A 24,477-nucleotide genomic window follows, 5' to 3' on the forward strand; every position below is an offset into this window, starting at 1 on the left:
CCGATCCAGCCCTAACTATAAGCCTTAGCGAAAAGGAAAGTTTTAAGCCTAATCTTAAAAGTAGAGAGGGTATCTGTCTCCCTGATCTGAATTGGGAGCTGGTTCCACAGGAGAGGAGCCTGAAAGCTGAAGGCTCTGCCTCCCATTCTACTCTTACAAACCCTAGGAACCACAAGTAAGCCCGCAGTCTGAGAGCGAAGCGCTCTAATGGGATAATATGGTACTACGAGGTCCCTAAGATAAGATGGGACCTGATTATTCAAAACCTTATAAGTAAGAAGAAGAATTTTAAATTCTATTCTAGAATTAACAGGAAGCCAATGAAGAGAGGCCAACACGGGTGAGATATGCTCTCTCCTGCTAGTCCCCGTCAGTACTCTAGCTGCAGCATTCTGAACCAACTGAAGGCTTTTTAGGGAACTTTTAGGACAACCTGATAATAATGAATTACAATAGTCCAGCCTAGAGGAAATAAATGCATGAATTAGTTTTTCAGCATCACTCTGAGACAAGACCTTTCTGATTTTAGAAATATTGCGTAAATGCAAAAAGGCAGTCCTACATATTTGTTTAATATGCGCTTTGAATGACATATCCTGATCAAAAATAACTCCAAGATTTCTCACAGTATTACTAGAGATCAGGGAAATGCCATCCAGAGTAACGATCTGGTTAGACACCATGCTTCTAAGATTTGTGGGGCCAAGTACAATAACTTCAGTTTTATCTGAGTTTAAAAGCAGGAAATTAGAGGTCATCCATGTCTTTATGTCTGTAAGACAATCCTGCAGTTTAGCTAATTGGTGTGTATCCTCTGGCTTCATGGATAGATAAAGCTGGGTATCATCTGCGTAACAATGACAATTTAAGCAATACCGTCTAATAATACTGCCCAAGGGAAGCATGTATAAAGTGAATAAAATTGGTCCTAGCACAGAACCTTGTGGAACTCCATAATTAACTTTAGTCTGTGAATAAGATTCCCCATTTACATGAACAAACTGTAATCTATTAGACAAATATGATTCAAACCACCGCAGCGCAATGCCTTTAATACCTATGACATGCTCTAATCTCTGTAATAAAATTTTATGGTCAACAGTATCAAAAGCAGCACTGAGGTCCAACAGAACAAGCACAGAGATAAGTCCACTGTCCGAAGCCATAAGATCATTTGTAACCTTCACTAATGCTGTTTCTGTACTATGATGAATTCTAAAACCTGACTGAAACTCTTCAAATAGACCATTCCTCTGCAGGTGATCAGTTAGCTGTTTTACAACTACCCTCTCAAGAATCTTTGAGAGAAAAGGAAGGTTGGAGATTGGCCTATAATTAGCTAAGATAGCTGGGTCAAGTGATGGCTTTTTAAGTAATGGTTTAATTACTGCCACCTTAAAGGCCTGTGGTACATAACCAACTAACAAAGATAGATTGATCATATTTAAGATTGAAGCATTAAATAATGGTAGGACTTCCTTGAGCAGCCTGGCAGGAATGGGGTCTAATAAGCATGTTGATGGTTTGGATGAAGTAACTAATGAAAATAACTCAGGCAGAACAATCGGAGAGAAAGAGTCTAACCAAATACCGGCATCACTGAAAGCAGCCAAAGATAACGATACATCTTTGGGATGGTTATGAGTAATTTTTTCTCTAATAGTCAAAATTTTGTTAGCAAAGAAAGTCATGAAGTCATCACTAGTTAAAGTTAATGGAATACTCAGCTCAATAGAGCTCTGACTCTTTGTCAGCCTGGCTACAGTGCTGAAAAGAAACCTGGGGTTGTTCTTATTTTCTTCAATTAGTGATGAGTAGAAAGATGTCCTAGCTTCACGGAGGGCTTTCTTATAGAGCAACAAACTCTTTTTCCAGGCTAAGTGAAGATCTTCTAAATTAGTGAGACGCCATTTCCTCTCCAATTTACGGGTTATCTGCTTTAAGCTACGAGTTTGTGAGTTATACCACGGAGTCAGACACTTCTGATTTAAAGCTCTCTTTTTCAGAGGAGCTACAGCATCCAAAGTTGTCTTCAATGAGGATGTAAAACTATTGACGAGATACTCTAGCTCCCTTACAGAGTTTAGGTAGCTACTCTGCTCTGTGTTGGTATATGACATTAGAGAACATAAAGAAGGAATCATATCCTTAAACCTAGTTACAGCGCTTTCTGAAAGACTTCTAGTGTAATGAAACTTATTCCCCACTGCAGGGTAGTCCATCAGGGTAAATGTAAATGTTATTAAAAAATGATCAGACAGAAGGGAGTTTTCAGGGAATACTGTTAAGTCTTCTATTTCCATACCATAAGTCAGAACAAGATCTAAAATATGATTAAAGTGGTGGGTGGACTCATTTACTTTTTGAGCAAAGCCGATAGAGTCTAATAATAGATTAAATGCAGTGTTGAGGCTGTCATTCTCAGCATCTGTGTGGATGTTAAAATCGCCCACTATAATTATCTTATCTGAGCTAAGCACTAAGTCAGACAAAAGGTCTGAAAATTCACAGAGAAACTCACAGTAACGACCAGGTGGACGATAGATAATAACAAATAAAACTGGTTTTTGGGACTTCCAATTTGGATGGACAAGACTAAGAGACAAGCTTTCAAATGAATTAAAGCTCTGTCTAGGTTTTTGATTAATTAATAAGCTGGAATGGAAGATTGCTGCTAATCCTCCGCCCCGGCCCGTGCTACGAGCATTCTGACAGTTAGTGTGACTCGGGGGTGTTGACTCATTTAAACTAACATATTCATCCTGCTGTAACCAAGTTTCTGTTAGGCAGAATAAATCAATACGTTGATCAATTATTATATCATTTACCAACAGGGACTTAGAAGAAAGAGACCTAATGTTTAATAGACCACATTTAACTGTTTTAGTCTGTGGTGCAATTGAAGGTGCTATATTATTTTTTCTTTTTGAATTTTTATGCTTAAATAGATTTTTGCTAGTTATTGGGGGTCTGGGAGCAGGCACCGTCTCTACGGGGATGGGGTAATAAGGGGATGGCAGGGGGAGAGAAGCTGCAGAGAGGTGTATAAGACCACAGCTCTGCCTCCTGGTCCCAACGCTAGACAGTCACAGTTTGGAGGATCCAAAAAATTGGCCAGATTTCTAGAAATGAGAGCTGCTCCCTCTAAAGTGGGATGGATGCCGTCTCTCCTAACAAGACCAGGTTTTCCCCAGAAGCTTTGCCAATTATCAATGAAGCCCACCTCATTTTTTGGACACCACTCAGACAGCCAGCAATTCAAGGAGAACATGCGGCTAAACATGTCACTCCCGGTCTGATTGGGGAGGGGCCCAGAGAAAACAACAGAGTCCGACATTGTTTTTGCAAAGTTACACACCGATTTAATGTTAATTTTAGTGACCTCCGATTGGCGTAACCGAGTGTCATTACTGCCGACGTGAATTACAATCTTACCAAATTTACGCTTAGCCTTAGCCAGCAATTTCAAATGTCCTTCGATGTCGCCTGCTCTGGCCCCCGGAAGACAATTGACAATGGTTGCTGGTGTCGCTAACTTCACATTTCTCAAAACAGAGTCGCCAATAACCAGAGTTTGATCCTCGGCGGGTGTGTCGTCGAGTGGGGAAAAACGGTTAGAGATGTGAACGGGTTGACGGTGTACACGGGGCTTCTGTTTAGGGCTACGCTTCCTCCTCACAGTCACCCAGTCAGCCTGCTTTCCCGACTGCACGGGATCTGCCAGGGGGGAATATGAGTCAAATCTGAACTGGGATTGTCAGGTGATGTGATGAAACTTGCCTCCACACTTCCAAAGGGTCAGAACTACAGGGTCTACGCAGACAACTACTTTACCTCTGTTCCACTGGTAGTGAAGCTCCATGAGCATAGAATACATTATGTGGGAACAGCCAGGCAGGTACGCCTACCCAACTGCAACCATGAAGATGAGAAGAGCTTGAAGAAGGGTAGAGGAAGCTTTGACTACAGAGTGGAGGGGAAAGACAACATCTGTGCTGTCAAATGGTATGACAACAGAGCCGTCACACTTGTGACCAGAACCTGTGAAGACATTCAATCCTGGTACAAGGCCACCAAAACCTACATTGATGTTGAAAGGCCTTTCATTGTGGGTACCTACAACAACTACATGGTTAGTGTGGATTTGTTGGACTCGTTTACAGTGAAATAAAGTTCACACTGAAATCCCGGTGTCGGCGACTGAATGGTCCCCCCTAAAAATCGGTCAGCCCTGACTTAACTGCGCATGTGTCATTTTGGTGCTCAGCAGCATCATTTCTAAACGTCACCTTATCTCCTTAAAACTGCACTCCAGTCATCTGTCTCAGTGACAGATATCTGAAGCTTTTGTGCAACAATCATTTCCACATAAATTCAGCATTATTTCATAATAAAAGATGGGTGAAGCGATCAGAACGCCACAGCAGCGCATCTGACTCTGATGTATTGTGGCGCCTACGTCTTTTCAGAGCGTCAGCAAAGACTCGTCGATTATTGCCTTGTTTCTGCATAAAATGGCCTTGTTTCTACTTAAAACTGACTTTAGAATGATTTAAGTGGTTTTACTTTGTCATCTGATGGCTAATAATCACATTATTTCCTTTGATCGCTTTGGGTCCAGAGAGTCAGACTCAGACGTGCTGCTATGGTCCCAAATGACGCATGCGCAGTGAAGGCAGGGCAGACCAATTTTTAGGGGGGACCGTTCATTCTGCGACACCGGCATTAGTGCATGTACATATTCTGGCACACCATCACCCTTGCTGTGGTCAATGCTTGGCTCGGACGCATGTGATCAGATCTGTTATATTTCATGTCCATGTACAAAGCAGCAATAAAACCACTGTCATGCGTATTAAAATGGCGTGCTGCACTGTTTTATCCCACACGTCACCTGTTTTATTCCTGCTTATACATGGATGTGGAGTTTCTCTGTGACATTTTCACAGGCAATATGATGTGAGACACACACACACACACACACACAGAGGCTGTGTTTATGACTAATGGCCTCAGGTGCTCTAAATCTTCTCATGGCTGCTGCTTTTACTGTGACTGCATCAAAATGAACAGTTATCACTTAAAAATGAGTTATTGTAACACAGTGGTGGGCACAGATAACCAAAAAATTAACTTGTCTCCGGACGGTACACTTGCAACTACTAACAAGCTGATTTTGAGTTTTAACACCACGATCGCTTTTGGAAGCATCAAAAGCGACAACAGACCCAAATAATGAGTCAGCACTTCTGTCTTTGAGCATCCTGCCCCCTGCTGGAAGTGCCAGTTTACTACATGGCTTTCAGCACAGAAGCAACTGACAGGAGCCACAAAGCTCAACTCTCCACTCAGTCATTACACTGCCGTTAGGCCGAGGTCTTGGAAAATAAAGCAGTGCTGAGTTATGGTTTGGTGTATAAATAAAATGAATACTGATAGAATAACTCCATTAATGTCAGTTCTGTGATTTGTGCAAAGTTAAGATATGCATATATCTTTTAATGTTGAATAATGCATTAATTCTGAAGTTTTGTAACAAACACAGACAGATGGCATTCTGGGTAAAATGTGCCTCTGCTAACACTGATTGGTTGATTCATTCTGTGTAAACCAACACGTTAATGTGAGGTGTGTCGTGTGTCGGTGTTTACAGATAAATGTGCTTTTGTAAAATATACCATTTTTTATTTATATAAAAAAAAAAAAGGCATAAAAAAAAAAAACAGTTGTAATTAGATAACCGTCTGATCTAACCGGTGTCAAAATAAATAGAACACTGACATGATCTACTGGTGCCAGTGCGAGTTTTGGCCCTTTTTCAGCTGATTTTTCATTCGTGCGAGAATTTTTTTTTGGATCACACAGAGTTTCAGGTTAATCGTGCCGTGCATCATTTAGTATACATGGAGTAACAAGCTGCATTTAACATCTCGCAACCACCTCCTGATCGGCGATCGTATGGTCAGATGAAAATCAAACCTGTTTGATATTCTGGTCGGCCGTCGTGAGGGTATCCCGCATCTTGCACCGTGCCTGTGAAAACACTGCAGACCTGTCTTGTAATGTTTTTTTTTTTTTTTTTTTATCTTTGTCTCCCATCGAGAGTTTTTGTAAATTAAGTTTGAAAAAAAAGCCTCTGTTTACGTTTTGCTTCTGGAAACACGAGTCTGACGTGTGGTTTTTGAACGTACAGTGTAATAGTACGCTCTGAATTTTTACACCGTGCGGTTCTGTTGTACAGTTTCAGCTGGAACCGAGTACAGTGATTGAAAATTTCATAGTGTCTGCCCAGCTTCAGTTTGAATACTGCCATGAACACTACTGGCCAGTAGATGGCAGTAGAGACCTAGAAAACCTGCCAAAACAAAATTCCAGATAATCTGTGTTGCTACTTGCTACTTTTAAGATGTGTAGAATTTAATAAACGCAAACACAATAACATCTATAAACCCAGAGAATATATTCGCAAGGGTTTTAGGCACTAGAGTTTAATGCTGTTGTCTGTGGAGCCTGATCAGAGTGTCTCAAATGTATTTCTCATGTCATGAATGTACTGAGATTACCCTATCACCCATAATGCACCTGGACGCAGCATGTCCACAGTTAAACCTTAAAAATTTGCGCATTACTTTAAAACTAAAACATATCTGATATTTTCACTTTATAAAACTTCAGATGTGACATTAATTTAAATAACTTGTCCAAAATAAGTTTGGTTAAAATTTGAACCATAAGTTAAAAATGTATGCCTCTGGATGACCTATGTGATATTGGCTGCGTATCAGTATGGGGTTAAAAGAAATTAAATTTTTTTATTTTATTTCTGTATCTCTGTGCCTGCAGAGGATTGAGCGGTTTCTTCTAGAAGAGGGTGGAACTACACATATGTTCACCTTTGTTTACCATGTTAACGGTCTAAAAATTATCGGCCAAAAATTTATCGGAAGATAATTAGTCCGATAATGGTTTTCAAAGTCATCTGAAAAGATAATCCGATAATGAAAACTTTATCTTCGATAATTAGCGCTTATCGGAACTGTCCCCACCACTGTCGTAACATGACATCTCACTTGTGTAAACTTTGGAATTAATCTGTGCTTCAGTTCTTAATTAATGTTAGCAGCTACATTCCGTTCAAGCATGCGCCGAGACGCTTCTAATAGCTGCGTCACCGCTGTCGGAAACACACGAGTACTCATGATTACTTTGTTTTCGGAAGTCTCTGTAACTGTGTGATGTGAATGCCATCTACTTTGAAACCGGTCACGGAAGCACACAAAGTAATCCTGGTGGATCATCGGATGGTCACTAACAGCCTAAATGATAATTGTTATGATTTTGGTGCAACATGTCCTTCAGTGATTGTTAATTAAACATGGCAACATATGTTCACTATGTGAAACTGTAAAAAGGTTTGATTCTTTAGGTGTTTCATCTAGGGTTGTGGCCGATCCAATATCGCTATCATCTTCTCATAGCACCGTAATTCACGGATCGGAATTTTCCAATACAGTTTGATCCAGGACCCGTCTGTGTGTGTTCTTAAAGTCTGGCTGCTCTGCTCGGCTCAGCTGCTGTGGGTGGGGGGTGGGGGGGTGGGGGGCGCGCCTGCAGTTTCAGCCAGAGAACTAAAGCTGCTTACTCTGACTGACTCTTGACTGAACGACGGATCTAACAATTTACCTAGACTGACTTCAAATATGAGTAAATTAAGTGTTTTTATTTATTTTTTGGTGGTTTTGTGGCAACTTTGAAATGCGGAAATGTTCATGTTTCAGGAGGAAGACAGACAGACAGGGAGTGAGCGCGAGAGAGAGAGGGAGCAAGAGAGAGTGAGAGGAACACTTGCTTTGACAGTGTAAACATGTTTCCCATGTCAAGAAAGCTCCATTGAATTGAGACAGACAGACACAGAGAGGGAGAGAGACAGAGAAAGGGAGAGAGAGAGAGAGAGAGCGATATCTTTTCTTTTTTAAGTCTATAAGTCTATAAAAAAAAATAAATAAAAGTACTTAATTCTTTCACCAAAATATATAGGCTTGCATCTTAGATGTACCTTCTGGCAAATTGTAGTTGAACTTTCAGGTCTTCTTTTTAAGAAAATCCTCCTCTAAACACTTGTATAACTGGGAATACAAAATATCCTCAAAGAAAAACAACAGCAATGATGATAATAATAATATTAAAGCAAACAGAGCTCTGGTATCAGAATAGTATTGGCAACAGCAGATATCCAAATTCAGGTGTAGGGCTCGGATCAGAAGGGAAAAAATGTGGATCGGTGCATCCCTAGTTTCATCTGGATTTTTGCTTTCAGGGACCAGATTTTAAAATGAAAATAGTCTTGCCCACTTAGTCCTGCAGGGGGTTGGTAAGGTTAGACCTTACTTGTGTGAAGCGCCTTGAGGCAACTTTGTTGTGATTTGATGCTCTATAAATGAAACTAAATTGAAATTGGTCCCTCTTCTTGCATCTGTAAATTGTCCATTGATGGATTGATTATTGTCTTGATTATTATTTCAGCTGTTTTTATGACTTTCTGGAGAGTGTTCCTCTCTGCGTGAGTGGTGCTGCCATACAGCTCACTCGGCTTTCCTGAGCAGTCTGATGAAGTGCAGTTGCTTCTGAGCTTTTTTCACAGTGGCTGCAGTGTTTGCAGACCAGCTCAGATCGGATGACACATGAAGGTCAAGGAACTTGTGGATGTCGACTCTCTGTCTTTCCTACTTTGAGGATGAGGCTGTTTTCCTCTCCGTAGGCAAGTGTTGATGTAAATAAACTTTACTTGGGAATGTTCATGTATCCATCCCCTGACTTGTCTGAAGAAAACTGGCAATACCAAAGCATTCCATTACTTATACAACCCATCATCTTGGCTTTTATATTTTTAATTCATTTATACCAACCAGTAGAGATTTGCTTTCAGTCTAAGGAAGATGATTTTCTAAATTTGTGTTTTTTGTATTTGAAATGGCAAAAACAAATTAAAATGTGTGAAATACCAAGTGTTCCAGTGCTTTTGGAGGGCACTGTATGTTTACAATAGTAGAACAATCAAACAGGATAGATAATTGTAACGTTTGATATTTGTTGTACCTCAACAGGCTACAACAGACAATCAAATCTAAAATTAAATTATGCTTGTTCAAATGTAGGTTCTTTGTGTTTGTCTCAGAGGGGAAAATAATGTCCGTAGTTCCAGTTTAAAAACGCTAATGCCCTTCACTATTTCTGGGAATTGTTGTTTTTCAGTCAAGAAGTGATAAATATATGTTCGGCATACTGATCTCAGCCTGTAAAAAAGCTCTCACTAGAAAGTGGCTGCTTCCTAAACCCCCCACAATACAAGAGTGGATTAATATTGTGAATGATCTTTGTTATGGAAAGGATGACTTTTTGTTTTCGTTTACAGAAAGATGCTTTTATTGAATACTGGAGGAAGTGGGTTAAATATGTGAAACCTCTACGAGCGGACTTTGTGGAGGTGACAATCCAAGAACTGTATGATGCCGTCTTGTCTTAATGTTTTTTTAACTCAAGTTATTTCTTTTTTTGCTTTAAATTTCTGTATCTCTCTTCAAATCTCTTTGATAGGCCGGTAGGCACTTTTTTGTTGTTGTTTTACAGTCATTATCTCCCATGTTTGTATTTTATGTTTGTTTAAACTGAGGACTACAGAGGAAACTGAATAGATTTCTATCTAAAAAACAAGGTAAATATTCTCGGTTGTCCTAAAAACCAAAATAAAGAATCTCAAAAAACAAAACAAAATAAAAAACGCTAATGCTGCGTGTGTCTCATGTGTGTGAGTGAGTGTATGTGTGTTTGTGTGTGAACTCCCACTCACCTGTGCCTCTGGTTGCTAATAGTGATCCCATGGTGTGTTTGATGTTGTGACGTGGCAACACTGCATGTTTCCACAGCTGACCTGACGTAGTGATGTCCATTGCAGCAGGGATAAGTATGAACATCATAGCAAACATGATGGACGAGTGGTTCTGATATCCTCCATGTGGGTGTATTGCACAGTGCGGAATAACAAACGTTGCATTGGTTTGAGTTGTTTTTTTGAAAGAAATTATTTGATAAATGATGGACACAAGTTGTCTTCATATGACATTTTTAAGTGACAGACATTTCTATGAAATACAGGCAATCGATACAAATGAAAATGTGTCCCTTCTCTTCTTTGTTCCCCAGTTAAGTTTATGATCCCCTGGGTGGAGTTAACACGATTGGAGAAGGTCTCCACCAGCTTGAAGACAGAGGCAATCCGTGTCAGCACACGGCAGCGGCAGAGGGACTTCTCTATGTTCCTTAACATTGACGAGACCTTTGGGGTCATAGCTCAGCTGGCTGATGTTGCTCTTAGACGACTGCTGGACAGTGACAGCCTGGAACTGGACCAGGTTCTGCGGCAGCCAGCTCACATCACCAAGAGGTCAGCATTTATGTGAACCTATAAAAAAATCTATGCTGAATAAACCCACAAGAGGATTATTCCATAAAAAAAAGTCAGCCAGAGTTTCCCGGGTCACCCTCTCAGAATTCATTTGTTTTCTATACCCACTTACTCCAGTCAAGGGTCACATGGGAGGGTGGGAGGCTATCCCAGTAGTCACAGGGCAAAAGGTAGGGTACACCCTGGACAGGACGCCAGTCTGTCTGTTGGGCAGCGCAGTCTCGTTTGAACCCTGCGTGATATTGCGGGATTTGACCACTTATGGGCACAGCCGCTCCTGTTGCACAAAATATACACAGCATAACTTCATATGGGGAAAAATGTGTGCTGTTTTGTTTTTGGCTATAATCACCGAAGTAGTTGTGAAAAGTGCAGTTTCTTCGGTTCCCAGTGGAGAAGGGAAGACGAGGCAAATGTGAGAGGTCCTGTCGGTAAGTGTTAGCCTACTGTTCTCTCACCCGTACAATCGCTTCAACACGTTTGACCTCCAAGTCATAAATAGGGTTGGGTATCGATAACCGGCTCTTTACGGGTATCGTTAAGAAGAACCTGCACAAGGCTGGGATGGACTACAGGACAACAGGCAAGCAGCTTGGTAGAAGACAACAACTGTTATGATTATTTATTAGAAAGTGGAAGAAGCACAAGATGACTGTCAATCTCCCTCAGTCTGGGATTCCATGCAAGATCTCACTTTGTGAGGTAAGGATGAGTCTGAGAAAGCTCAGAACTACACAGGAGGACCTGGTCAATGACCTGAAGAGAGCTGGGACAACAGTCACAAAGATTACATTAGTAACACATGATGCTGTCATGGTTTAAAATCCTGCAGGGCAGCAGGGTCCCGCTGCTCAAGCCAGCACATGTCCAGGCCCGTTTGAAGTTCACCAGTGTCCAACTGGATGATCCAGAGGAGGCATAGGAGAAGGTCATGTGGTCAGATGAGACCAGAATAGAGCTTTTTGGAATCAACTCCTCTTCTGCAAAGGGGACAGGACGACTGCACCGGATTGAAGGGAGGATGATGGGGTCATGTATTGCGAGATTTTGGCAAACAACCTCCTTCCCTCAGTAAGAGCATTGAAGATGGGTCATGGCTGGGTCTTCCAGCATGACAATGACCCCAAACACACAGCCAGGGCAACTAAGGAGGGGCTACGTAAGAAGCATTTCAAGGTCCTGGAGTGGCCTGACCAGTCTCCAGACCTGAACTCAATAGAAAATCTTTGGAGGGAGCTGAAACTCCAAACCTGAAAGATCGAGAGAAGATCTGTATGAAGGAGTGGACCAAAATCGCTGCTGCAGTGTGTGCAAACCTGGTGAAAAACTACAGGAAACGTTTGACCTCTGTAATTGCAAACAAAAGCTACTGTACCAAATATTAACATTGATTTTCACAGGTGTTCAAATACCTATTTGCAGCAGCAACATACAAATAAATTATTAAAAAAATCATACATTGTGATTTCCGGATTTTTTTTTTTTTTTTTTTAAGATTATGTCTCTCACAGTGGACATGCACCTAAGATGAAAATTTCAGACCCCTCCATGATTTCTAAGTGGGAGAACTTGCAAAACCGCAGGGTGAACAAATACTTATTTTCTTCCCTGTACATGCCCCTGTAAAAGCTACCAAGAAATAAACACTTATAAAACTGAAAATGCTGTTTTTGTAACCCGATAACACCTCTGGAGTGATTTACAAGACATTTTGTGAACATTAGCATTAGCACTAACTTCCACTGGCTCAAAGCTAATGTCCTCTCTTGTCAAAGCTCATATATGCGCACGCACACACGGCATCCTTTAGGCACCCCGAAAATGTAAATAAAATATTGTTTTTTTTCTGGAACTTCAATATAAACAAACAGAGGTGAATATATCAATGATACATGGATAACACAATAAAGCATAAATGCTTATTTCCATTGTGGTCCTTGTGACATTATCACATGACAAAATAGAGGGGCTTTATTCAACATGTACAAATTGGACATAAGACAATTGGATCTTGATAATTAATGTAAATAATGTGTGTGTGTATATATATGTATGTATGTGTGTGTGTGTGTGTATATATATATATATATATATATATGTATATATATATATATTTATTTATTTGTACCACTCATTTGACACAAAGTATCAGAGGATCCTCTGAAGAGACCTAGTATAAAAATCATAATTTAAATCAATCAGTAGTAAATCAAAGCAGTATTGTGGGATAATTCTGTTTAGAACAGGCCCACTTTAAATGCATTGTCATAATTTGCACTGGGATACCAATTCAACAACTGCAAATTATAAAGAAGACAACACTCATATGACCGAGGGTATTTTAGCATTGCATTATATTTTTAATTTGTAGATTGACTATTTATGATGTGTCGTAAATTTGTGCAAAAATATTGATGGTTGTCTGGTGCGACACATTGCATGACTAGTCCAAAACAAAAAACCAACACACTGCACAGTGCATTCATCCAACGCTGATGACAAGATCTGTAATCCAATTCAAAAACATTTAATGAAAAAAGAAAGTTACATTTTCACTTTGTGTCAATGTGTTGAAATGCGTGATGCAGCTCTATGCTGTTCACAGGTTAAAACTGCTGTATGTAAGTTTTGAACACAGCAGCAAATGCAATATCTATCCAATATTAATGTCTTTACTTGAGGCCATCAGATATGGCCATCGGGTATTGCATAGGCTTTGCGCCCATCTGTCCATCCATTTGTCTGTCTGTCTTTCTGCTCAGCATCAGTGTAGTTCTATTACTGCCAGTTTTCAAATTGACAGGGAACATTCTTGGAACACAGACACAGATGTAGTGGAAAGATGTTTTAGGATATGTTGATATTATCACTCGTGGATAATTTTACCTCAAATAATGGGGGCACCACCTATGACTGATATTATAACAAGGTTATAATATGTTTGTGTAATATGTTTATAGCTGGTTTTAGGGTCAGTCAATACGAAATATTAAATCAGTCTCTGATATTCCAGTCAGAAGTTCTACAGGTCAAGGTCTGACTCCTGTGTAAAACCATACAATCACAGACAACTTCATACATTTAAAACATTTATTTAACTCAGTCAGGAGTTGAATAACAGGACATATCACAGTAAGACAATTTATGATGATGAAGTTCAATGAACAATTATTATATGACGTTTATGTAATATGGTGTAGTTGCGGGAGTTTAAGAATGAATTACGTCCTAGTCAGCAGGGGATTTGCTTTGGCATTTATTAATGTGAGATATTGTTAATGACGGGGAATAGAATTAAATGAAGCCACTCAGCTCAAATTCTGACACAAAACCCATGTCTTACTTGATGCGCAGTGCAGATGGGATCTCTGTGAGGTCAGATATTGGGAGCCGTCTCGTCTCCAGTCGATGAATCGTCCATCTGCACAGCTTACTTGGAGGATCTTGACAAAGTGACTCTACCGGTCACCGCACCCAGATTTGTTGGTTACCAGGGGCAATTTATGTTGTTACGCTGTGATTTTTGACGGCATTTTGAATCGCTATGTGGCTCAGGCTGACCTGGATGTATATATCTCTGCAGCGCTTGCCATCTGGGATTGTCAGAATAAATAAATTGGAGTTTAAGAAGAAAAAGGTTTTAACTTGAGAAATCGTCAAAGAAAGTTACTTGCGCCAGCAATATTTGCGCCGGTAACTTTACAAAAGTTGAGTTAGAAAGTTAACTGTGGAAGAAAGTAAAAGTAATTTCTTGTTGCATGCACAGACAAGAAATCAATTCAAACAACATGTGGTTGCACGAACAAGGTGTCGTAAAAATGGGACAGCAGAGCCGAGTGTCTCAAGACCCAAGAAAAGAGAAAAATGCAGGAGGAAGAGCCGGAGGGTAAGAGCCATAAGAGCAAGAGAGAGTAAGAGGGCGACTTTCCCGGGGGTGCATGCTTTTAAAGGGTTAAAAGCTCCACCCCCAGGAATTCTGGGTACTGTAGTTTTTTTCCTGTTTCTTTGTCTGATTTTATAATTAGTCAGTGTCCACTTCTTAAATTCCCGCTTAAAACCAAGCAAGTCCTGTATTACAAGCAAGTCCTATTTTACAAAACTCTTGTAAACAATTTTCCTTGGAAAGAGCACACAACCACCATATCTGACAAAGCACACATTTGATAACTTTCTACAATCTATGATCAGAACAAAAGGCACAGGATATATACATTCCATGTGTGAGGTTAAATGATCACATATTGTTTTCTCCCCTTTCTTTTCTTTTTTCTTTCTTGTTACAACAAACAATAGTATGACTTTTTAAAAATGTAACTACAACTTTATAACCAGTGCACATAACTGGTACTCATCATGCTCATGTGTGCTAAAAATTATTGATGCACAGCAGACAGCAAACAGAGGGCAACACTTTTCCAACAATCTGTCATTGCTTTCCTCCTATGAAGTGCTTCCCTTGTGTTTTCTGCTGTGCATCATTTATTTTTAGCATGCACAAGCACCATGAGTACCAGTTATGTGCATGCCTGTTTATAACACTCCACGAATTGGACACATGTCCTTCCCCAATTTGCCAAAAGGGGTCACTCTTGTTCCACGTAATGGAAGAGGCTGGTTTTTGGATTTTATCATGAAACATGAAATCCATCAATCTGAGGTGGATTTTGACCAGAAAAACTGTATTGTGATCGCCAATTTGATGGCAGTTATTCTGTGATATGAATTTATTGGAACTTTGCTGTGAAAGGGACTTTGGGGAAAAGTATGTCCTTCTAAGGTCTGTGTTCTAGAGGAAAAGGAGGATGCTGATAAGGGGCCAAACTCTTAGTAAGGAATGCACTTTGGGGAGTCTTAAGCCCCTTTCACACCGGGGGTGCTCCCGGTTGCTCCCTATTGCGCCATGGCGATGCCGAAAAACCGCGCTGTTTGGAGTTAATTGCCGGTTAATTACTGTGTCGGCTTGCGCCTGATGACGTCTCATGGCGCTGCGAGTTTTGCTGCCAGGTGCTGCCAGTTGCTCTTCCTCACTCTCCCATTTAAATAGCCTCATTTTGTGCCTCTCATCCAGTCTGTTTTCTGAACACAGTACACACACTGTTCTTTCCTCCTTTGATTGTGCGATGCACGCGCGCATGCACGAACCATCCTTTAAAGCAAATTTGAAGATGTCTGGAGTTCTGGTTGATGTTGACATGTCCTGGACTTATGTCCTTTTTTAACTGTGATAAGAGAGTTTGAGGACAGAAAGGAACTAACTGCCTGCAGACAATTTTTTTGTTTTCTCCTCCTTTGACTCCTTTGACTGCGAGATGCGCGCGCGAACGAACCTTGAAGCGAATGTGGGGATGTCTGGACTTCTATTTCATGTTAACATGTCCTCCTGTCTCAGGACTTATGTCCTTTTTTGTCCCTTTTTTTTAACTGTGATGTGAGAGTTTGAGCAGAGAACAAGGAACTAATGCCTGGAGCCACACTTTTTTTTTTTTCTTTTAATTGTTCACATGTGCGCGCGTGAACGAACGTCCATGAGTGGACTAGAGATGTCCGGAGTTTTTACTGGATATTTCTGGCAATCATTCTGCATTTTTTTTTTCTTCAGCATGTAGTTTTTACTGCATTAAGTACACAGTATAACAACAATCCTGTGTGATCAACGGAACACAGCAGGAATCATAAATTGGCTTCGAGTCACGTCGGGTAACGCCTCTTTGCCCCTGCTTGCGCTGGAACCACATCCTTTCTGCGTCGAGCAGAGGACGCCAAAAAAATTAAACATGTTTAATTTTTCGGCACCCGACTTGCTTCCTCCTTTGCGCCCTCGCGCTGTTGTGGCGCCGAGCTGCATTGTCTCGGCACTGAGTTGCTTCCACGCAGCGTCGTCATAATGACGCATGGCGCAACTGGGAGTAACCGGGAGTACCCCCGGTGTGAAAGGGGCTTTAAATCCTGATACTGGTGAGTTTTATGACACCTGGCCATCCTGTGTTGGGCACAGAGAACATTGTTTTGACACCTAGGTATATTCCAGACCTTGAGCTGTGCTGGGTTCTTCTTTGAAGAATGCTTTGACCTTTTGCTTAATGCAAACTTAGGAGGTTGAATATTGAAGACAGGCTTCTCGCTACACAGACCTTGGACAAGTTCAAAGATGGCTATTCTTGACATTGAAACAGAATGACCTGAAATGCCTTAAAAGGTATTTTAAGAGGTTAAACAGTCACTTTCTGTTTCAAAGTTTCAATTGTTTTTGAGTGGCGGAAGTGACAGTCAATCAGAGTAGAGCTGCACTGTGATGTCAGTGGCTGCTCTCTCTGCAACGGCTTCATTTTGTGTGTTTATATACATGTTTCTCATATACGAGGTCTGTGATAAAAAAGCGGTCCTTTTTATTTTTTTCAAAAAATAAATGGATTTGATTCATATGTTTTTACGTCAGACAAGCTTGAACCCTCGTGCGCATGCGTGAGTTTTGTCATGCCTGTCTTACTTACAGGCTTACTTGTAGTTCCTAGGGTTTGTAAGAGTAGAATGGGAGGCAGAGCCTTCAGCTTTCAGGCTCCTCTCCTCTGGAACCAGCTCCCAATTCGGATCAGGGAGACAGACACCCTCTCTACTTTTAAGATTAGGCTTAAAACTTTCCTTTTTGCTAAAGCTTATAGTTAGGGCTGGATCAGGTGACCCTGAACCATCCCTTAGTTATGCTGCTATAGACTTAGACTGCTGGGTGGTTCCCATGATGCACTGAGTGTTTCTTTCTCTTTTTGCTCTGTATGCAGCACTCTGCATTTAATCATTAGTGATTGATCTCTGCTCCCCTCCACAGCATGTCTTTTTCCTGGTTCTCTCCCTCAGCCCCAACCAGTCCCAGCAGAAGATTGCCCCTCCCTGAGCCTTGTTCTGCTGGAGGTTTCTTCCTGTTAAAAGGGAGTTTTTCCTTCCCACTGTCGCCAAGTGCTTGCTCACAGGGGGTCGTTTTGACCGTTGTGGTTTTTCCGTAATTACTGTATGGCTTTGCCTTACAATATAAAGCGCCTTGGGGCAACTGTTTGTTGTGATTTGGCGCTATATAAATAAAATTGATTTGATTTGATTTGACACTATTCGAGAAATTCAGCTGGTTTTCGGTGTAAAGTTTAATGGCTGATGAGAGATTGAGGAGTTTCTTTCGCTTTAAGGACAGCCCACAAAGTGGATCGGCGCGGCGCGGTCGGAGGTGGCGTCCGTCTGGCTGTTTCGAGCTGAAAACATCCTAATTTAAAGCTCTGTTCACCCAGGACATCGCCAGAGAACAGAGAAGTTTCAGAAGAGGCCAGCATGAGGAGTTTATGCGGACATTCCACTGTTAGAGATTTTGTAATAAAAGAAAGTGCGGACGAATTTGCCGAGTCGGGTCCATGATGATGCCCCAAATCCGTTCGCGCCACCACAGGAAAAACACCTCCGCGTTGAAAACCAATTGTAAAATTCAGGCGGCTTTTGATGGCTTTCAACAAGTGAGTATCTGAGAAATTGTTTAACAGCTGGGCATGTTCCAACTTGTCCGTTAAGGTTTCCAACGGAGGTGTTTTTCCTGTGGCGACCCCCCCGCGGTCGGGTCCGGCCCGACATGCGAATCTGCCCGCACGTTCTTTCATTACAAAATCTCCTTTAACAGTGGAATGTCTGGATAAACTCCTGATCCCGAATTCTTCTGAAAGTTCTCTGTTATCTCACGACGTCTTGAGTCCACAGAGCCTGAAATTAGGAAGTTTTCAGCTTGAAACAGCAAGACGACGCCGTCTCGGAGCGCATATCGCCGTCAGGCGCCGTGGGCTGTCCTTACGGCGACAGTAAAACTCCAAAATCTCTCATCAGCCGTTAAAATTTTCACCGAAAACCAGCTGAATTTATCGAATGGTGTCCACTCAGTTGTGCCTTACAGTTTTTGAAAAAAATTTTATCAAACAAAGCAGCAGTCTCTGAGCCATTCCTAAACAATGAAAGGGTTCAAGCATGTCTGATGTAATCACACGTGATTCAAATCCATATAGTTTTTGAAAAAAATAATAAGGTCCGTAACTTTTCTCACAGACCTCGTACTATGTAAAACCTATAGACAAATTCACAGTTCTAAAACTGAAAACGCTGTTTTTTGGAACCTTTTGGGATTGAACCTTTTGGAACCTCTGAAGTCATTTACAAGACATTTTGTAGATGTTAGTGTGCACACTAACTCAAAGCTAACTTTCTATGGAGTTAAATTTCTCATTTATACAACCCCAATTCCAGTGAAGTTGGGACATTGTGTAAAATGTAAATAAAAACACAAATACAATGATTTGCAAATCCTCTTCAACCTATATTCAGTTGAATACACAACAAAGACAAGATATTTAATGTTCAAACTGATAAACTTTATTGTTTTTGAAATGGATTCCTGCAACACATTTCAAAAAAGCTGGGACAGTGGTATATTTACCACTGTGTCTTATGGCCCGGCTCAGAAGCCGCAACAAAAAGTGAGGCACACACGGGAGCAGACAGGCTTTTTAAAACCTATAACAAATATTTATTATTAAAAGTACCAAAGAAAAGAAAAGGGAAGGCGTAGCAAGATGAACCAGCCAGAAGACCAAACCAGGACCAAACGCCCACGTCCAGTCTCCAAGCCGCGATCTGGAGGAGGACGAAGCAGAGCGTGCAGAGAAGACGAAAGCCCCTCCTTTTATAGCCAAAGGCAGAAGACAACACCAAATCCTCCTGGTGGCCAGGACCTCAGAACACACAACACACCTATTTAGACAATGAAACTACAAACACATTAACACATTAGTACGGCCGCAGGGGCCCATACCCCCCCCCCACCCCACCCCAAATACACACAAAATACAGGCCCCGCCAGGACCCTGTGCCATGTGGCTCGTATAGAGGGGCGCGCGACAACGCGTCCGCTACCAGATTTTCTGCTCCATTAATATGTTTTATCTCCAAATTATGTGTTTGGAGGTACAGAGACCACCAAACCAAACGCTGGTTAGCCGCTGGTAATACACTTCAAAATATTTTAAGGCCAAAATCAATGCAAGTGTCTCTTTTTCAACAGTTGAATAATTTAGCTGATGTTTATCAAATTTCTTTGAAAATAGCTACCAGGTCTATCCAAACCAATATTGTCCAATTGCACAACAAATTAGTTAACAGCACAGCAACTGAGGAAAAGTTCTTGCAAAAACAACGATAATAACCGACCAGTCCTAGAAAACGCATAAGTTCTTTTTTAGTACTAGGAACCAGAAATTCCTCCACAGCTTGAACTTCAGCTGCGACAGGGCGGACTTCCCCCGACCAACTACATGACCCAAGTAGGTAACAGTTGCCCTTGCAAACTCACACTTTGCAAGATTGACAGTCAGCCTCGCCCCCGCCAGACAAGTGAAAAAGCTACTCCATGCATTCCAAATGCTCTTCCCAGGTGTCAGAATAAACCACCACATCATCTAAGTACACCGCGCAACCAGACATATCGCCCACAACAGCATTCATCAACCTTTGGAGTGTAGCTGCCACATTTCTAAGTCCAAACGGCATCACTGTGTAAGAAAACAAACCTGACAGAGTAATAAATGCAGACACCTCATGTGCACGCTTAGACAACAGCACTTGCCAGTAGCCCTTCAGGAGATTAAATTTACTCACAAATTTAGCAGAACCCACCCGGTCCATGCAATCATCCATTCTCGGCAAAGGAAAACAATCTGGTTTTGTAACCGCATTAAGCTTATGAAAATCAGAACAAAAATGTGAGGTATTATCTGATTTAGGAGCCAAAATACATGGAGACGCCCAACTTGACGCACTTGTCTCTGCAGTGCCATTCTCCAACATGTATTTTATCTCCACATCCAGATGCTTGCGTTTATCCAAACTGATTGTGTAAAAGCGCTGCTTAATTGGCCTAGCATCTCCTACATAAATATCATGCTCAATGAGATGTGTACGCCCCGGTACATCTGTAAACAAACATGAAATGCGATGTAGTAGATCACGTAACTGTTCAGCATGACACCTAGGCAAATGACCAAACACATCCAAATTCGACAAAACGTCTGAGTTCTTAAGATGCCCCTGTGTAAGAGCACTGTCCAAAGTACCTGCTTCACTGTCACTCCCCCTGACTGGCGTCAGTGAGCTGTCCAAGGTACCAGAACTGTCAAGCGTCTCAGTAGATCTACTTGCCATACATATCGCAGAAGCCTCAGCTTGGTGTGACACTTCTCTGGAATAGTAAGGTTTTAACAAATTAACATGACATGTTTGTTGCTTTTTCCTACGTTCAGGCATTGAGATTAAATAATTCTGATCAGAAAGTTGTTCAAGCACAGTGTAAGGACCATTGAACTTCGCTTGAAAAGGTGATGTGATAACCCGACAAAGGGCCAACACTTGATCACCAGGCAAAAGCAAGCGCACCTCCGAATGCCTGTCAAACAGAGACTTCATTTTATTCTGTGCAGCAGCCATTTTCAACTTGACCAAATATCTTGCAACATACAAGCGCCGTCTGAACCCATTGACATAATCTATCAGGTTTTTAGGTGGATTTGGCTCCTTTAAACTGTCTGCCACTACAGCCAAAGGATCTTTCACTGTATGTGCAAAGACCAACTCATTTGGGCTGAACCCAGTACTGTCTTGAGTGACTTCACGAGCAGCCAGCATCACCCAAGGCAAGCCTTCTTCCCAGTCACCACCCAGCTCAGTACAGTAAGCACGCAACAGCGACTTCAAGGACTGGTGGAAACGTTCCAAAGCGCCTTGTGACTCAGGATGGACAGCTGTTGCTTTGCTGTGCCGCACTCTGAGCTGCTTCAAGACCTGGCCAAACAGATGAGATGTAAAGTTACTACCCTGATCTGACTGTATAACTTTTGAAATGTCAAACACAGAAATAAACTGAGTAAGATGCTCAAATGGTTCGGATGGAACTGCAGTTGGTCTCAATGGAACTGGCTTCAACACTTGATTAGGCTTAGCAGTAAGCTGGCACACATGACATGTCTTAATATATGCAGAAACATCCCTTTTTAGACGCGGCCAAAAAAAAAAAAAAGTCTCAGGACACGGTCATACATTTTAGTCACCCCAGAATGTCCAGACTCATCATGTGCAACTTTTAACACAGCAGTGCAAAATTTACTGGGCACCACGATTTGAAACACAGGATCACCGACAATACCCGCATGGGGCAACCATTTCCTCACTAACAGTGAATCCTGAAGAAAGTACCCACACGCACAATCCAAAACATTACTCACTGAGCACACCTTTTCAAAGAGGGCTTTTAAAGACACGTCAGCATGTTGCTCCACCACCAGCTCACTGCGAGACAAGGACACAGGAAAATCAGACAGAGGTACATGAACATTTTTTACACATTTCTCCTTCTTAACCTCATTCCGTGCCATAGCCCGAGTAACCGCACACGCAGTGAACACCTGGGGAATTGTTTACTGCTCTCATCAGTCTGAGGAAGTAAGGAAGAAACTGGCTCCACCCCCTTCTGTACAGTTGACCGAGCCACGTCCCTCCACAAACGAGCACGAGCCAAACCATTACCCAAGATAACGGAGACACCTTCCACTGGCAATGCAGGACGAACAGTCAAAACCTCTTCCCCACTGAACAGTTCACACTCAAGTGACACTTTTTGCAAAGGCACAAAGAGCACGTTAAGACCCATACCTCTAACTGGAACCCGCATGCCTGTCTCCAACTCCACAGACAGCGGCAACACATCAGCTCGGATAAACGAGTCAAACGCCCCTGTGTTGCACAAAATTTTGACATGCACCTTTTTTATCATCTCCAACCAATGAGACAAACCCCTCACAAATGAAAGGCAAGTACGAGTCACACGGTTCAGTGCTCATGTTTTCCACCTTACTTTACACAGCGTTGCGCACCAGCGCAGCCAATCCTACTCCTTTGGGCTTAACAGGAGACGTCCTTGACTTTAGCAGAACACAATCTGCTTTAATGTGCCCGCGCCTGTGACAGTAGTGACACACCCAATCACTATCACGCAAAACAGAATTCTTTACTTCCCCCTGTTCCACTCAACAGGACTGACCAAAGCCCTCAGAGCGCCCCTCTCTTGGCACACTGAAACCAAGACACAGGTTTGGAGTCATATTTTGTAAAAAAAAGACCTATGAGTCAATACGTACTCATCCACCAAAACAGCAGCATCCGAAACATTTACAGCCTTTTGCTCATTGATATAAGTTGCAATCCTCTCTAGTACACAGTTCTTGAACTCTTCCATCAAAATCAGATCTCGCAGCTGATCAAAGTTTTTAACATTTTGCGCAGTGCACCAATGGTCAAATAACGCAGTTTTATCACATCCAAACTCAACATCATTTTGATGATCAAGTTTTTTGTAATGCCGAAATTTGTCTATATGCCTCTGGCACAAGCTCATATGCTCTCTCCACAGTGCTTTTCACTTTGTCATAAACCAGACTATCTTCAAGTGACAACGAAGCATATGCTTCCTGAGCTTTGCCTGTAAGCACACAATGCAACACCAATGGCCAAACCTCCCTCGGCCACTTTACCGTCGATACCACGCGCTCAAACAAAACAAAATATTTATTCACGTTTCTCACGGTAAATGGTGGAATAAATCGAATACACTTTTTAACGTTAAAGTCTGCTTCACCAGGATTAACAGTCCGCACGCCAGACACGCGCTGCCTCGTGTCTCTGCGCCTCTTCCATATCCAGTTTACGTTGTTCCAACTGAATTTCTTGCTCTCGCGGATTCATCTCCAAATGTTTCATTTCCAACTGCAGCTCTAATTTGCGCAAATCAGGGTCAGCTGTCCCAGCTGCCCACCTGAGTTACAGCAGGAAAAAACACGCCCTTTGCGACCAACATGTCATCAATTTGTTGTTTAATAACTTTTTATCTCGTTTTGCAACTGAAATGTCAAAATGAACCGTAATTGCCAGCAGATTATCTTTGACAAAAACATTAAGCTTCTCCCTTGTGGGATTAGCCACAAAACTCTCCACCGCCGTGTCCATAATTAGCCAAAATTACGTGCACACACTGCGCCACGTAACCACACACAAACCAAGTCAATACACTGCAAATTGAAGTGCCAACATGTCACAGCACGATGCCCAATGCAACCGTGTCCCCTCTATTCTATATCTGCTTAACAAAACTCCACCTAACTAACTTACCTAACTCTTCACGTGGTTTGGTGGCACGATGATTAAGCACACAACCAGCAAGAAAACATTTCTCCTGGGCTGCTCTCGAGAACACTGTAACACCGTGAACGCCAACCGCACCTCCACGACACTATAAAAAACAAACAGGCCACGCCTGAAGCAGCGAAGAATCTTACCTTACCAGGAGACACAGCCACAAAACAGTGCCCAAGAGTCGTGCACAAGCCACAACACTTCACTCGCCTAGCTTTCCTCGGTTGTGTCCACCAAAACACACCACGCCATCCAAAAAAAAAAAGAAAAATGCCAAACACGCTCGCGTGCGTCCCCACTGCAGCCTACTGTGAGCATCCACGCCCCCACACCGGCGCACCTGTTCCTCTCAGCAGTAGATCACAGCCAAACAAGCACCAACTGCAAAAAATAAAATGTGCAAAAACCCCACACTTTACTGCGCGTGACCACACGAGTCTAGGGAAAGCAAAACAAGAAAACTGTTTAAACAAACCCTCACTTTTTATTACCGGATGAGCCCCCATTTGTTACGGCCCGGCTCAAAAGCCGCAGCAAAAAGTGAGGCACACACGGGAGCAGACAGGCTTTTAAAAACCTATAACAAATATTTATTATTAAAAGTACAAAAGAAAAGAAAAGGGAAGGCATAGCGAGATGAGCCAGCCAGAAGACCAAACCAGGACAAAATGCTCACGGCCGCGATCCGGAGGAGGAAGAAGCAGAGCGTGCAGAGAAGACGAAAGCCCCTCCTTTTATAGCCCAAGGCAGAAGACAAC

The 24,477-nt window shown here is 41.9% G+C and overlaps 1 protein-coding gene across 2 annotated transcripts in view; it reads left to right on the forward strand.

Moving 5' to 3' along the window:
• LOC117524187 (TBC1 domain family member 8) overlaps positions 1-24,477 on the forward strand; it is a 225,040-nt gene that overhangs the window by 75,288 nt on the left and 125,275 nt on the right. For both annotated transcript variants that reach the window (XM_034185948.1, XM_034185947.1), the window contains one exon: positions 10,201-10,441. In XM_034185948.1, the coding sequence (XP_034041839.1) occupies positions 10,201-10,441 (241 nt within the window). The remainder of the gene's footprint in view (positions 1-10,200; positions 10,442-24,477) is intronic.

Source organism: Thalassophryne amazonica, chromosome 14 (assembly GCF_902500255.1).
Source record: "Thalassophryne amazonica chromosome 14, fThaAma1.1, whole genome shotgun sequence".
NCBI lineage: Eukaryota > Metazoa > Chordata > Actinopteri > Batrachoidiformes > Batrachoididae > Thalassophryne > Thalassophryne amazonica.